Source organism: Argentina silus (assembly GCF_951799395.1).
Source record: "Argentina silus genome assembly, chromosome: 1".
NCBI lineage: Eukaryota > Metazoa > Chordata > Actinopteri > Argentiniformes > Argentinidae > Argentina > Argentina silus.
This window is the reverse complement of record NC_139655.1, coordinates 7,833,630-7,849,791: the sequence shown is the minus strand read 5'-3', so window position 1 is coordinate 7,849,791 and position 16,162 is coordinate 7,833,630. Positions and strand designations below refer to the sequence as shown.

General features: G+C 45.5%; 1 protein-coding gene across 6 annotated transcripts in view; it reads left to right on the top strand.

The window, feature by feature from the left end:
• Positions 1-15,667, top strand: part of mpp7a (MAGUK p55 scaffold protein 7a) — a 101,173-nt gene extending 85,506 nt beyond the window's left edge. For 5 of the 6 annotated variants that reach the window (XM_083683559.1, XM_083683555.1, XM_083683556.1 and 2 more), the window contains 5 exons: positions 3,735-3,815; positions 6,566-6,659; positions 8,711-8,819; positions 9,970-10,113; positions 13,673-15,667. In XM_083683559.1, the coding sequence (XP_083539685.1) occupies positions 3,735-3,815; positions 6,566-6,659; positions 8,711-8,819; positions 9,970-10,113; positions 13,673-13,852 (608 nt within the window). In that variant the 3' untranslated portion in view covers positions 13,853-15,667. The remainder of the gene's footprint in view (positions 1-3,734; positions 3,816-6,565; positions 6,660-8,710; positions 8,820-9,969; positions 10,114-13,672) is intronic. The other variant, XR_014554570.1, reaches the window with a different exon arrangement.
• The last annotated feature ends 495 nt before the right edge of the window (positions 15,668-16,162 follow it).

The following is a 16,162-nucleotide window of genomic DNA, read 5'->3' as shown; positions in this document are numbered from 1 at the left end:
GCAATAGAATTAAGACCTGAAACTGGAAGAGATACTGCACTGGAGCACAAATGACACCAACAATGAACATCCCTCACACAGTGCTTTTGTACCATTGGTGGGACCAGGTTTTTTTATTCTTACCACATGACCTGACCAGGAAAACCTCTAGGCCATAGTTTTGATAGGTTACAAGCACCAGAGAAGTTTGCCAGGGTAGGAATGATTCTGATCTTCTTAACTCTTCCAAGAGTGCTGTTGCAGTGTATTTCTTGCATAATTGACCAGACCTTGGTGCGGTGAACACACCAGTGTATGGTCTCCATCACCCTTGTTGCTAATTAGCTAGCCCATTTTCCTGCCAGCATGTCACCATAAGAACAGGGGATGCAGGCCCTACAACAAGAACCTTTTCCCCCCGTCACGCTAATGTAAATATTTTCAATTAACTTGCATAATTTGGACGACCACCTATGGACAATTTCACACCCAATGAAGCAAAAGGCCAAGGAAAGATCTGCTTTATGTTTCTGAGCTTTTCTTTCATTTTTCTCCCCGGAGCCCCGGTTTTTTCTCACAAGGAGCGTTCTCCCCCTTCTCTGTTTGGCTCCATTTGAAATGGCAGGCGCCTGATGGTCCAGGAAAGTAGGCGTGTAGGGTCCTCCAAACACGACCAAACGCCTGTGCTTGCCTTGGCCCCGGCCTCTTTCCACTCTGCTCAAACGCAATGCATTCTTCTTATTGTTTTTGTATTGAAAGTCTCTGAAGCATTAAAAATCCCCAAAGGTGTTTATTCATCTGTGGACACACAGGTCTGAAATAATCACCAATGAATTAGTGACCCTGTAGTTTTCTCTCTTATTTGAATGGATGTCTGTGATCTGGAGATTGATTTCAAAGGCAAATCAAGATGCTTATCAGTTTTTTTTCTTTTAACATGTTATACATAGGGCCAATGAAAATATATTTTATATATGCATAGTTCATAGAAACCACTGATGTTTTTCAACAAAATCGGATTATTTTACAGTGCAAATGATCTATTTATCTAAACATTTTCCCCCCTTTTACAGTAAAGTGAGGTCAAATGTATTCCATTACAATCTGATATGCTTACAGTAAGTGGAAGAATACTATAAATTAGTGAAAATAACATGAAATAAAGCAAAAAGCAGACTTATTATTGTCCTTGGTTGGTTCATAATTTAAGATAGTTTAGGTAAAACTTTAGATTAAGTTGCCCCCATACAACACTTATGTAGTATAATCACTTAGTAATAACATTGTAATAACAGGTTGTTACATAATGATTAGGGTTATTACATGCATGTTGAGTTTTAGCTCTACAGTACAAGGTGGGAGGCACTGGGGCTTGGAGAGTCCTCACACTGGCCCTCAGCTCAGCCCTAACTGCATGTGATGTGCTCCATGTTTGGCCTGGAAGTTATTAAGCTCCAAATATTAAAGGCTGCTTCCCTAATGAGGGCAGTAATGAAGTCTGACACTTTTACTGGCACTGCAACCTGCAAGGGCAGGAGCACCGAGCTGCTGATGGCTCACGACTTGAGAGCGCACAACACAATATACAATATGAGCACAATCCAGAAACAATTGCAAGAAATCGACTTTTTTATTGGGGCGTTTAATTTTATAAGGTTGCCATTTTATCGGGGATTGTTAAAAACAAACAATGCACAATGAGCAGCCCTATTTGTGCTCAGACAATAGGATCAGACCACAGTGCACTGCTCCCAGTTATAGGCCTCACGGTGTGCTTATTTGGCAAGCTCGAGGGCGACAACTGGAATCCAGGCTTTAATCACTGTCCGAGGCATTCTGAAGAATGTCCTCCACTATACATCAGGTGTAGTGAGAGAGGTTGACGAGGGAGTGATGTACAAGGTGAAAATGGTTTAATGAGAGCACAGAAGTGGACGTGAGAGCGGGGCCGTTTGTCATCCCACGGTTAGCCGCTCGTAACAGGGCCTGACGACGACACAGGGCCCCGGAGCCAACATCCACTGAAAACGGCCGTGCTTCACCTCAAACAAACAACTGTATGACTCTGGGCCTGTGGCTGTCTTACCGCTGAGATACGGCTCATAAAAGGCCTGTATTAGCACGCTCCGCCGCCTTTAACACCTACAACAACACGGACAGCAGCGCCGCACACTGATCCAGGCCTTCTTTAAACAGCAGCACACCGCATTCCTCGTTGTCTCTCAAAACAAATTTGAAATGAACTCTGTTTCCTCGTCTTAATAAATCACAATGGAGCTTCGGCCATACTTGGACTTTTTCTCACAAAACCTCCGGGAAGATTAATTGCTGTCCTCACGCAGCCATGTGCTGTTTATGTGAAGCGGCGACCACACTTTGCTCAGCGGCCCGCACTATTGGTATTATTATTTTTTTTTATTATTATTATTTTTTTTTTTTAAAGCGTAGCAGAATGAATGTGCTTCGGAAACAGCTTCTAGCACTTCCTAGCAGCAACATGTGACTGTGGACATGTGTGGTCGAGTACAAATGTAGAAATAGAGTCAAGAGTTTTTATTGTCTGAATCAAGGCTGTTGGTGAAATAGAAAAAGCTTCCAGGAAGCTTCGCTGTGAGTTAAAAAGCCTCTTTGTTCACACCTGTTTATTGGGCTCCAATCACTCCAAATCTCTCTGGACAGGGGTTGAAATGTAGGTGAACAGAACAGATAGTGCAGGGGAAGTAGGACCACTCTGAGACAGTACTGCGCTTGTCTTCGCTCAGCTTATCCTCCATCACCCTTTTTTTTCACTCTCCTTCCACCTCATCGGCGAGTGAACTCAATGTCCGTTTGTTTCAGATCGCGGCCTGCTAAACACATTTGCCTGCTAAAATGAATTTCCAATAGGCCTGATGCGTTCATAACGCCTGCCCAGAACGCCAAGCATCTCAGGAATTCCGGTTGAGATCAACCCCTGCCTTGTGCCTTTATAGGGGAGCTGTGGTAAACGGTGAACCAGGGCGTGGACTGTACTTCCGGAACTGATTCTTGTCCACACGATGTGAATACATTGATACAGAGTTGGTTTGACTTACCTTCATATAGCTCTGCGATTCCTGGTGAAGTCATATAGCTTGTTCTTTTCGCGCGGGGGGGGGGGGTTGGGTTTGTGTTTAGGAAAAGGCGCTAGATTCCGGAGCCGCAGACAAATCAATATTGCATTACCCCTCTCTCACTAGCTCTCTCTCTCCAGTGCCTCCTGTCTCTCCAGTGGAGTTGTGATGGAAAATCCAGCTGCCCACTGGGACGCGGGCCTTGTTGATTTTTCAGGCTGTTCAGGGAAACACAACAAAGTGCTCTCTTGGCAGGCCCATTCGGTGCACTCACCTCCTTTTTTTTTCCTTCACTACACCAGTCATATTTACAGTAGTGAGAGCACAGAGGTCTCGGTCAGTGAGTTTCACAGTCGGACCCTCCTCGGTCCGAGCGTGGACCAAGCTGTGTGTGTGAGTGCCTGGTCTATAAACACCATCACACACACGCTGAAATTTGACCCCAGCTCCATCTATCAGCGTCCATTCATTGGCAAATGGGATGGAAAGTGTTCCACTTCACTGCATCCCTTTCTGGGCTCTTGTTGTCTTCTCCGGCCCCTCGACCACCTTTATTGAGGAGAGGTGGCGATGTCTGCATGACTGATGTTGTTTTAATGATGGCTTTCTGTTTCTCTCTCTCTCTCTCTCTTTCTCTGTCTGTCTATCGCCCTGTGACTGCAGGTCCCACAGGGGTTGGTTTGAACGAGCTGAAAAGGAAGTTACTGATCTCCGACCCGCAGCACTTCAGCGTGACAGTGCCACGTAAGTCCACCCACTTACGTCTGTGTGTGTGTGTGTGTGTGTGTGTGTGTGTGTGTGTGTGTGTGTGTGTGTGTGTGTGTGTCCTATGTCTGTGTTTGTGTAAAAGCTGAGCATCTCTTCCAGACGCAGTAGGTAGTGAAGGGGCTCCCGTTGTGGTCAGTCTGAGTTTAGCGTCTGGAGTGGCCATTTGGTTTAAACCTCAGCCTTTAAGAACGCAGACTAGCTGTAGGTGTGTGTTTGTCAGGTGCTTAGAGAAGGATGAATGCTCCTACTTTGTAATCAATAAATAATAAATGTAGGCTCTGGTCTTTTTCAAGATGTAGATGAGTTGCTTTTAGATTCTGGCTGCTGCCCTGTATGTAGTATGCAACGACCAGTACGCTGAAGTAGAGGTTGGCTGTACATTGGCAAAAGAAATATAAGCGTATTGGATCTGCCAGAGCAGATTCTGACTAAACGGAGGCCAAATGCCGCCTATGATTTTCTTAACATGTGCCCCTTGTCATTTTCTTAACAAAATCAAAAATCACCCTGGGTGAAAGTTGTTTAGTGTTCTTATGCCAGTTTGGTTTTTCCCTGTGTGTTGGGTGTCAGACAAAGGTCCAAGGTCTCTTTCTCTCTCACTCATACACACACACACACACACACACACACACACACACACACCCAGTGAGCTGTCTGGTGGTGACTAACACCCAGGCCCAGCTCTCAGGCTGGGCGGCTGTGCCTCTCAAGGCCCAGGCGAGTGGTTCTCCTCCTGTGTAATTGTCAGCTTTTCACGGCCGGCCTGACAAGCCCGGAGTGATGGAGGAAACAGCGCTTTTCTACCTCCTGAAGAAATGCCATTCCACTGCCTCATGTTTTGGCACCACACTCCCTTCCCCTCTCCCTCCCTCTCTCCCTCCCTCTCTCTCACTCCTCTAGAAGGACCAAATGACAGCTTGCCATAATTCTGAACACCGTCCAACACCACTGCTTATGACTGAGACTCCCACATCGCTGCCAGGATTTTTAGTTTTTTTTTGAGTGGCGAGGACCAAAAATCTTTCTGAAAAGCCCAAAGCCAACATGTTAGGACAAATGAATTGGTCTGATTTATGCATTTAAGCAGGGCACCAGAGTAATTGCCTATTTACAGTGCGGGCTGGGAAACTTCGAAGGGGGAAAACATTTGAACTGTTGATATTAATTGCCATGTTTGTTACATTCAGTGTGGCATAATGGATGTGTCCCACTCACAGTCTGACACTCGAAATGTCACTGTTATTAAAATCCCATCACAGTCGACATTTTCCCCCCACAATTCCGGTTAATTGTTCACAAATGTGACCCATGGTTGTATGTGTAATAAGGCACAGACCCGTATACGAGACGTATGGTACGACCCCTGGGATTCATTGAGAGGAAAGAGTCTCGGAAAGTATCTCTTTCCCCCTTTTTCGTTTGATTACTGCCAATGTGCATATGGATATATTTAACACTTGCTGTTGTTTCGGATTAATCGCAAAAGTGTTACCCCTTTTGTTAATTCAAAAAAACAGAGACCACCGGCTTGTGTTCCTGGTTAAGCTTTTTCTACCCTGTAAAATGTAAACCAGCCGCCACAGTAATACTAGCAGGATTGCAATAAGCCATTAGAATAGGGGTTAAACATTTGTATTTTTAGTCCAGACTTACTGCTATTTTCCATGATTGGTGAATGAATTCAGATTCCTTTGTTGCACTGTAAATATTTCCTATGCCACAGAGCAGATGCTAAATCATATACATTCTATTGGTTGAAAACAGTGAGCACTGAGAGACTGTATTTTGCAATGTGTTCTACACATCTCACATGCTTTGGAGGAATACAAGTTTGTTATCTTATGAAAATGATGGTCTGGTCTCTTCTCAGGGTTTTTCCCTACTGTAGCTGAAGTTGTTATCAGTTGATGAGCAATTGATCCTTTGCAGAGTTCTCTGGATGTTACTAGGATGGATTTATAGGTCTCCTTCGCTTTCAAACTGAGCGACAGTTCCAGTAAATCACGGTGTTGTTCGTCCATGAACTCCATTGGTTAGTTTCACATAAAAAACACTGTATGGAAAAAGGACACGTTAGTCCTGACGAGGCCACATCCGCGGCACACACCGAGAAAAAGAAGAAAAAAAAGAAAAGGGGGGGGGAAAAAAGCCTGTCAGAGTCGCGGTTGCAGGAATGGTGATAAAAGTTTAATAGTTTGTTTTGGAGCTGGACGGAGCATGCAGACAATTTGTCTGAGGAGTGTACAGCGTTCACCTCCGACCCCTGTAGCTCTCATTAAACAAGCCGCAGTTCACTTCGACGGCGCGACCTCTCGCCCCTCACAAATCCACTGGAGCCGCCGCTCACACTCCCTCCACGTGTCGCCCCTTTTTTAATGGCGGAGGTTTATGAGCGAGTAAAATGTAGGTACTGATCTTAATGAGAGATCCCAAACTCAATTACGTTACTCTCTCTTCCCTAATACTATAGCTTCTGTTCGAAAGGCACTGTATGCAGACCAAGTTTAATGGTCCTCAGTAAACTACTACTGAATGTCAGTAAAGTGTCTGATTTTTAGTGTGCCGTTGCATTACAGGTTCTGTTTTTTATGGTTGAGTTACACAATCGTATACAAGGCCTGGCATCGAACAGCACAGTGTGTTTCAGACTTACAGGGATGTTAATAAGGAACTTTGTTCAAATGGTTTCTGTCCCAACCGTGAATCAGACTCTCTCTGTGCTCTAGACACCAGCAGGGCCAAAAGACACCAGGAGAGTGACAGCGTGGAGTACCACTTCATCTCCAAGCATCTGTTTGAGACTGACATCCACAACAACAAGTGAGTACAGTCCTGCAACGATACACATCCACAACAAGCACACTCATCTCTTGACACAAAAGGCATCACAACATCAAATCCTCTCTGCATCCAGACAATACACACCACCCTGCTATCCAGAGTGCAGAGACTAGGGACTCATCCCCAAAATGAACACATTGTCAGCAACCATAATATGAGATTTTAATCCCTTCAACTGCCCCTTTGTGGAATCATCTTAAATCCATCCTCATCTTCCCTGTCCACTAGAGGCAGTGTGAGTGAGAGAGGCAGGCTGCTGAAATGTGAATGAGCAGGGTTCTCTCTCCCTATCCAGGCAGGCCAGGCTTCTCCCTAACTGAGTGTGAGGTGGTGTTGACAGGGCCAGGCCCTGCGTTGGTAACAGAGCTGCTCAACACTAGCCTCAGGGTCAGTGAGGGCCTCTCCGCCTCTTTGAGTCTGCTCCCCAACCGACACCAACACCCAGGATCGCTATGACATTTGCGGCGGACAAATTGAAACAGAAATCGACATCCTAGTGATGGATGCCTTTCCGCCGCCTCGTCCTCCCAAAAAAAAGAACACAACACAACAGGAAGCCTCCGTTGCTGAGTGTGTATTGAGTGTCAGAGCGTGCTGAGGGAGGGGTGTATTTTTAGGCCCAGCTGTGGTGCTGGGGCACGGCATGCAATGTTAGTTAGGGAGTGAATGGGAGGACTATGATGTGGCGGAGATGCACGGGATGAACTCCACACAGCTGAAATTATACAGCACGGGGTGTAACAAGATTGCCTTGTTTGAGTTGCACTTCATTGCATGCACCCAGAACAATGTGCTCAGGGAGCTCGGGGCCAGCAGGCAAAACCTCCCTGAGAAATGGGCCCATGATTGCGCGCATGAAACGTGCACAACTTTCCCAAGGAAAGCCCTGTTCTCTGCTAAAAATGGGTAACATCCATACATGCTCAATATAGCTGAACCTCTCCTGGCATGTAGCTCCCAATCTATATACCAGTGCTTGTGACAACAAGCAGTACAGTGTATAGCGAGCATTTTAAATATAGGCTACTGTATGCTTTTTTTTCTCTTTTTTTTTTTTTTTTAATGAATTTCCCATAACGGAGTATGAGGCTTGTTAGACTAGTCTCCTTTTCTGAAACTGAATAAAACATTTCTTGCACGGGCAATTACTATAAAATTTGTTTTACATGGCTTAAAGTACAGTATGTGTCAGCCATTTGCCTGATGATCGTCAAGAACAGCCTACCAACACGACACAGTGTCTTGTTATTTAGACATTCTTTCCACGTTGTTACTCTGCCTTTTGCTGTCTTTTTTTCCCCTCTAAAAATACACAGTGTGTTTTATGACAGTGATCAGTGTGAAGAAGGGAGATTATGCGGTGGAAAAGTGTTTGTTTGCCTTCGTCTTGCTCAGCAAGCCTGGCTTAGGGAGCTTTGGCATTTGCCTTTCTGTACCCTTTAAACAAACAGGTGTTACTGATTTAAACTGTAACATAGAAGATTATATAAAAAGCTTATTGTGCCAAAATGTCTGGTTTAGCGTTCTGCTGAAGAGTGCTCCATATCTGTGGATCTGTCCATGGTTGAGAGGCTAATCCCTAGTCCCTGTGGTATTGTAGTTTTTTATCTCATTATTTCTGAGCAGCATCTCAGGAGTGTGTGGACCTACAGTAAGAAGCAAGGAGTGAGGTTGTTCACAATGAGATTCTAATATGTTACTCCTTAGGGTCAGTAAATGAGCAATTGTCTGCAGTTGACATTAATCTTACATTATTATGCATTCTATCACAGCCTTTACTTACAAATGATGTAAAACCTTTACTCACTAACCTTTCTCCTGCTATTTACTCCCCTTCTCTCTCTCTCTCTCTCTCCCCCTCGCCCTCCCTCCCCCGTCTCCCTCCCTCCCTCCCTCTTTCCCTTTCTCTCTCTACCTCCCCTTCTCTCTCTCTCTCCCCCTCGCCCTCCCTCCCCCGTCTCCCTCCCTCCCTCTTTCCCTTTCTCTCTCTACCTCCCCTCTCTCTCTCTCTCTTTCTCTCTCTCTCTCAGGTTCATTGAGCATGGTGAGTATAAGGGGAACTACTATGGGACGAGTCTGGACTCTGTGCGTTCTGTCCTGTCCAAGAACAAGGTGTGCCTTCTGGACGTACAGCCTCATGTGAGTGACACAAGTCGCCGACACACCCTTCCCTTTCCCTCCCTTCATCCTTCACTCCTCTTTTTATTTTTAGACATGCACAGAGGTGCCAAAGGACTATCTCTGAGTGGGATCTCAAACTTCAGAGAGCGTGCTGGCGTCCTTGAGGCCTTGGCTGCTTACTGGGTTACCAAACTGGGCTTCAAGGGGCATTTTAGGGAGCAATTACTGCTAATTTTCCTTATTTGAAGATTTCCTCTTTGGCTAATGTATCTGGGTGGTGGCGATCGGCCTCTCATAAGTGGCCGGCATGTTGCTGAGGCCCCAGAAACCCCAGAGTAGGAGTGCTATTATCCCAGGCCAGTGCTAGCACCCTGCCTCAGCCCTAGGCGCTCTCTGTTTGTTTTCTGTCATAATGATACACAGGCAGAAATATACTATCATATAGATTATACTGGCATATTTTCAAACCGTCCCTGCCCTAAGTTGTAGTAAGTGAGCCCTTTGGGTGTGTGTGTGTGTGTGTGTGTGTGTGTGTGTTTGTGTGCACACGTGTGTGTCATTGTGTGTGGCGTTGTGTGTGTGTGTTTATGTGCGTGAGCGTGTTCAGAATGTGTGTGCTCCCTCCTGGCTCCGCATCTCCCTCAGTGGCCCACATGAGTTTCGTATCAGAGCAGTGTTGTTGCAGAGCGATGTTGTCTGGTCCCATGCTGACTTAACTGAGCGCTAGATGAAAGCAGCCTTCCATGCTCTCTGTGATTAAGACGGATGGTCATTTCCCAGCGCTGCTGTCTTCATATCGGCCCAGGCTTGGACCCACTCCCTGCTAACACAGTGAGAGGCCCTGGTATCAGGCCCAGAGGAGGCTGGCGCCGCTAAGCATGGCGCTATGCTCCTCTGCGGTTCAGTACACACACACACGCTGTGCGCTACGTGTCAACACCACACAGCCGTGTTACATTGTCATCACCATATAGACCAAGGGACAGATGGAGAGGAGAGATCTGCGTCTTTCCACACTGCTACTCATGCTGCGATATCTCTAGCTACATCAACAAGACACAGTCATGTCCTGTCCGCTCAAGGTTCGTTAACTGTGTGTTTTCTCTCTCTCTCTCTCCCTCTCTCTCTCTCTTTCTCTCTCTCTCTCTCTCTCTCTGGTGTCTTGTAGACCATAAAACACCTCAGGACAGCAGAGTTCAAACCCTACGTGGTGTTTGTGAAGCCACCAGCCGTGGAGCGTCTGCGTGAGAGCAGGAAAAACGCCAAGGTCATCTCAGGCAAAGAAGACAAGGGATCCGCCAAGCCATTCTCGGTAATACCCTTCAACAGACAACAATCTTCGAACGCTTACCTTGATTGTACAGTCAAACATAGCGACTCTTGCCTTGTAAAGAAAGGGAGTTTTCAATTTGAGGTCTGGAAACTATGGGCTTGGATGTGGTAAAGACTGAAAGGTGAGATGGTGTCAAAGGAACACATGGCCTTGCTGCTGGTTAACAGGGGGTTATCAGAGTTCCAGCAGTTTATTCCCCCCTGAAGCCCACCTAAAAGAATAACAGAAACCCTGGGGGGGGGGGGTATGGCGGAGAGGGGGATGATGAGGTCATCCCTGCACACCTTTCTGCAGGCACAGTCGGGCCCCACATGAAACCAATTAGCTGATGCGTGGTGCCTGGGAGGCGGCGTGCGGTGCAGGGGGACAGCTGATGGCTTTCCCAGCCTGCCAGGTCCTGCGCTCGCGTGTCTCTCCCGCCATGGGGCTGCGCTTGGGCCAAGCCCCAGGTCACAGCCACACGCCGGGGATGGCGTGAAGACCCAGCGCCAGGCAAGAAAGAGAAAGATCTGGCTGTCATATCAGAGGTGTGGAGGCTCTCCATGTACTGGTGCTGAAGGCCGGCTGTGAGAGGGCGGGGGAGCGAGGTGGGATGGGGATGGGGATGGGGATGGGGGGGGGGGGGGGGGTTGAGGCTGCAGGTGCAGATTTGACTCAGTGGGTGACCGCTTCGGCCTTCGCAGGCCTCAGGCCTGCACTCTGCCTTTCGTCTGCAGGCTCCCTCTGTGTGTGTCTGCTCCACTCACTCTCACACACACACACACACACACACTTAGGTGTGACTATACACACACACACACGCCTCTCTGTGTGTTCACTGTGACATAATGCACAGCATGGTTCTGGAAAGGACAGGGTCAGAAGAGGGCAGCTTTAACTCAGAGCAGGGTTTTACCTCTCTATTTAAATATACTGTAACATTTCAAAGCAGCTAGATTTATCTCAGTGTCAAACCATTGATTACATATTTACTAAGTCTTCTCACACATTACCAACTCCTATCGGGGACAATACAAAGCCTCATTTTAGAGTTTTATCTCCATAAGCTTTCTCTTGTGAGGCTCTTTATGTGTGACGGTTAGTCTGTAGATAAACAGTACTATCAGACATGAGTGTGCTAGGGTTGAGCGGTCAGACAGGCACAGGTCAAAAGTCATGCTATCCTGTAGAAGACTTGGTTGAAAGGTTTTCTCTGCTCTCAGTGTGAGTCTTATGAACACTATACACCAGCTGTCTTCAACAGGGAGACTTTGACAATCGATTGCCTCTATAGTCCCTTTTTGTAGATTCTAGAGCGAGTTCAGGTAATACAAATCGGCCTCAGTTGCTTTTTGTTACCTGGTTGAAATATTTCCAGTTGTCAAAGTCCGTTCTCTGTACAAATTCATAGACATTGACAGGGTTTTAAGCCCCTAGATCTCGGCTATTTAAGGGCTGAAAGAAAAACCCTGTCAAGGAAATGTCACAGACATATTTTATTCTGAACCTGCTGTATTTCTTTCACTGAGAATGCTTGAGGCTGGTCTGGTATAATAATAAATTGTCCTATCCATCTTTTGAAACAGGGGCTGGAGAACAGTCCTCTCATTGTTTTAACAGAGAAGTCTACTGGTCTATTGTAGCTGCAATAGCCTATATTCATATCGTTTTTCAAAAGGGATTGAAACAGAATATAAAACCAAAACAGGGGAATGTAATCAGTTATGAGATTGCTTATTATGCATATGGTAATGAATATGCCCAGTTATAACAATGTAGTTAGAACAAAGTGACTTCTTTAACTTTCCTCGAGCCAAGAAATGACATTCTTTCTTTCAGAGAGAATAAAATGGGGACCTCTTGCCGAACCAAATCTGTTCCGTTTTTATGCCTTTTTTAATACAGAGGGCAGGTGCATTTTATTGGAATCAATAAAAGCTGATTTTCCATTGAGGGCCTGACCGCTGGCATAGCCAAGCTCCTGCTGATGGCCAGAACCTCAGGAGATGAGTCCTGACACTGGCTCAGTCTCCTCGCACTCTCTCTCTGTTTCTCTCTCTAGGTCTCTGTCTCACCCTGTCTGTCTCTCTGACTGTCTCTTGCTCGCAATCCATCTCTCTCACTATCTCTCTTCCTCTCTCTCTTCCTGTCTCTCCATCTCTCAGTCTCTCCCCTCCCTCTCTCCCCACAATGAAAAAAGCTCCCTCACATGGCTTGCTCTGACCAGAGAGAGAAAGGTAGCCAGGCCACTGACAGGTTGACATGGAAACGGCACACACCGTCTCCAGGGTCCTGCCATCCCATAGTCCTGCCAGTATTAGTTTAAGGTTTGGAACCCTGGCAACAGGACATGGGTCTGTGTGTTCAAGTCCAGCCACTCAGAGGGTTGACCACAGCGGAAGGCTGCAAGGGGCCAGCTTGGATCACAGGGAATGTACGGTGGAGCGGCTTCCTCCCAGACCAACAAACCTTCTGCTCTCCCTCTCATCCTTTGAGACACAGGATGATAAAACCATCATGTCTCTCACAAAAGACAATAGAGCGTGAGGTAATGTGGGTGGGTTTGACTGCATGTAAGGCAGATACAATAGATACAGGCAGCCACAGGGCTGTGGCAGTGGGAGGCTGGCTTGAAAGTGAGTCAGTGTGTCATGGCGAGTGTTTAAATTTAGCTTCACGACTAATCAGATATGAAGCGAAAAACCGCCAGAAATATTTTGAAGTAACTCCTGGCTGGGAGCCTGAAACCATTTGAAGAGGGAGCCATTCTAAAAATGCTGGTGTGAGTGCGAGCGCGCCAGGGTTTATGTCAGGGTTTATACATGTTTGTGTTTCTGTCAATGAATATGTTTATATGTATTTATGTTTGTGTGTTTGGCAACGCCAGTTGGTTTGACCGTATCTAGCTTGAGATCTGAAGCCCAGTGTTCCTCTAGTAAAAGAGCTAGCTAAATCGGTAAAGCCGCTTTAACCCAGCCATGTTCCTTGAGGGTAGAATCAAACAGGGCACACAAACATAAGAGGGTCTAACACGATTAGAGTGGGGTGACTGGACCAGAAAACAATCCTGTAGGGCAAATAAGGCTAAATGAAAGGGCAAATGCGGTATGAAGAATTTCAGGTTCATATGTCTGAGCCATTTTAAAATCCCTCCCATTGACAATGCCAAAGAACAGTAGCCTTTACCACAAGCTGTCATTGCCCCATCACAATAAAACTAAAGTGGCAGGCATCAATTATGTGTATTTTACTTGTTTTGTCTGTCTTTTGAGAATTATGTTTTGTCTTTTTCTTTTTTAAGCATATTTTATTTTTCTTTTAAATTGGCTAACTATGTGTAGCCAATGGAGGAAATTATGAAAATTCCTTGAGGTTAGAAGTTTGCATAGAGAGGGTTTCATACGTGGTCTACACGTGGGTGTTTGTGTGGGCATGTGTCCTTCGGGGGGTTAAAAAGTGGTCTGTTTGGGTCACTCAGTGTTTATTTGTGTGTTTAAGGAGGTGTGTTTTGTGTTTGACAGTTTTCTTCATTCTCTCCCTCCCTCCCTCCCTATCTCAGGAGGAGGACTTCCAGGAGATGATCAGTGCCGCCCAGCTGATAGAGAGCCAATATGGCCATCTGTTTGAGAAGGTCATCGTCAACGACGACCTAACGGCAGCTTTCAGTGAACTAAAGATAGCGTTGAAAAAAGTGGAGACAGAGACTCACTGGGTCCCCATAAGCTGGACACACTCCTGAGATTAACAGTCACTAGACGTTGGGGCAGGAAAAGGGAAGGACTCTGACAAAAGTATGCAGGGTTTTAGTTCCACAGTGGGTGGTGTTGGGAATGGGATTGTGACACAGTTGGACAGCACAGTGGACTGGATCATTCTAGGTCTTCCTCTGGGTAAGGCCCAGCACAGTCAACACACTGGATCTCCGTCTGGGTCTGGGTCTGGGTCTGGGTCTGGGTCTGGGATGTCCCAGACTGCACCGGTGTGCACTGGCCTCAGATCAGTGGGACTGCCAATCAGTGCCGTGCCAGTATGGACTCTCTCCTTCGTGTGTTTTTAACATTAGTTTATAGAAACCAAAGGGATTTGTATTGTTTTTGTGTGTCTGGGTAGACGGTTTACATGTACATGTCTTTATACTGCACAGCCTCAGAGGAGAATGGGGGAAGAAAAAAACTAAAAACATTTGCCTTCAGTCTTAAATCGAAAATCGATACCCGTGCGCTTTTAAATGCTTCCGTAGTCTGTTACAACAAGATGTCAGAGCAAAACGTCAGCAGGTACAGTACACTCAAAAGGGCAACAGGTGTAATTTTATTTAAGAGAAATTAATATATTTTGATATATTTCTGCTGTTTTACATACCTTTTATATGCATATCTACGGTTTGTAAAGTATCGCGATACAATGGAATTCTGGCGAATGGAATTCTGACACGATTTTGATGTTAGGTCCTAGTGTTGCCACTCCTCAAGGTTCCCTTGCTCTCCGTACAGAGAGTCATTTTGTCTAGATGTTTTATATTGCATTTAGTAGCTATTTTAAACCCCCCACCCTTCTTCTGATGGTGCCCAGTATAACAGTTTGCCGTTGAAGTTACCAGACACTTTGGCCGTCGGCTGAAAGAAAATGTTCTCAATCATGCATAATTAGGGTGGAGTGGAGTTTGTATTTTATTCTCATAAAAAGGGCCTAAAACAAGGAACCCTAAAGAGGGTCTGTAGTACTAGGAGTTTTACAGCTCTTAAGTAGCTGCTTCTGATTTAACAAGGTTCATGTTATATAGAGAAAGGTTAGAGTTGCTAGTTATTTGGACGACTCCCCCTCCCTCTGTCTATCCCTCGACTCTGTTCTATGCAGTGTACAGTACACAGGTTAGGCGGCTCAAGCCTATGTTCAATTGTGGAGCATCCATTTGAAGAACTTTATTTTTTTCCTCTTTTTAATATCATGTCTGTTTCACATCCTGTAGACCTAAATTAGCAATGCATTTTATCTGACCTACACACAACATTCCATGTCCATCCAGTAACTCCTGTAGCTCTGGGCTAGGTCCCTGAGGGCTAGGTCCCTGAGGGCTAGGTCCCTGAGGGCTAGGTCCCTGCTGGGTGCACTGCCCTCATGTTCACTCTCTCTCTCCATGTTTTCACACTCTCACACCAGCCATGCACATTGTCTGTGTGCTGTATCTCCAGCTCAGGTCACTAGCCACTAAAGCTAATCTTTTCCACCTCTCATCTCTTCTACTCTTTTTCTTCTTTTTTGCTCTATCCCTCTTTTTCTTGAGAAGAGTCAAAATTATGTTATCATTACGCATCTTTTTTGTTGTTGTTCTTCTTATCAACATCTCTTGTTTGCATATATGTGTTTCTGATTATGCCACTAGACTATCATGTGCATCTAAACTCTAAAGATTTACCCCTTGATTTCCTTATAATTTGTTCATGTGCATAGTACTGTATGTTACACTCCTACCATCTATATCATTGGTCAAAACAGAGGTCAACGGTCTGTGCAGATATTTGTCTTATTGTACATTAAATACTGTATGAGGAAATGTGTATGGTTTCTCCTTATTCTTTTTATTTATACATTTTATATTAAAATATTCAACCAAATGTGTGTTTTATAAGATGTGAACATATGAAGCTTGGACTAATCTTTCCCTCTCACATGATCAGTCAAGGGATGCTTGGGGTTGTCAGAAATATCCTACTCTGTTCAGAATTAGTTTCTGTACCCTTTGAGTGCTACAGTATTACTTCTAGATTTCACTTGCTCTGATACAGAAAAACATCCCCTTCCACCACCCTACAGAGTGCACACTTGTGTAAATATAATTCACACCTCTCATCTTTTTAGATGACTCCACTAGAGAGCAGTGGACCTCAATCAGTTATTCTCTCTCTCAGTAATAAGGACACTTCACCGCCATGCTGGCATCCTGTCCTCTGGAAGATGGGGTGGAGGTGTGAGTACTGATTTGAAACATCTAAAGGAGTGTAGACCAGTTAAATACTTTTGTCCTGTGGGGGCCAGATTGCTAAATCAG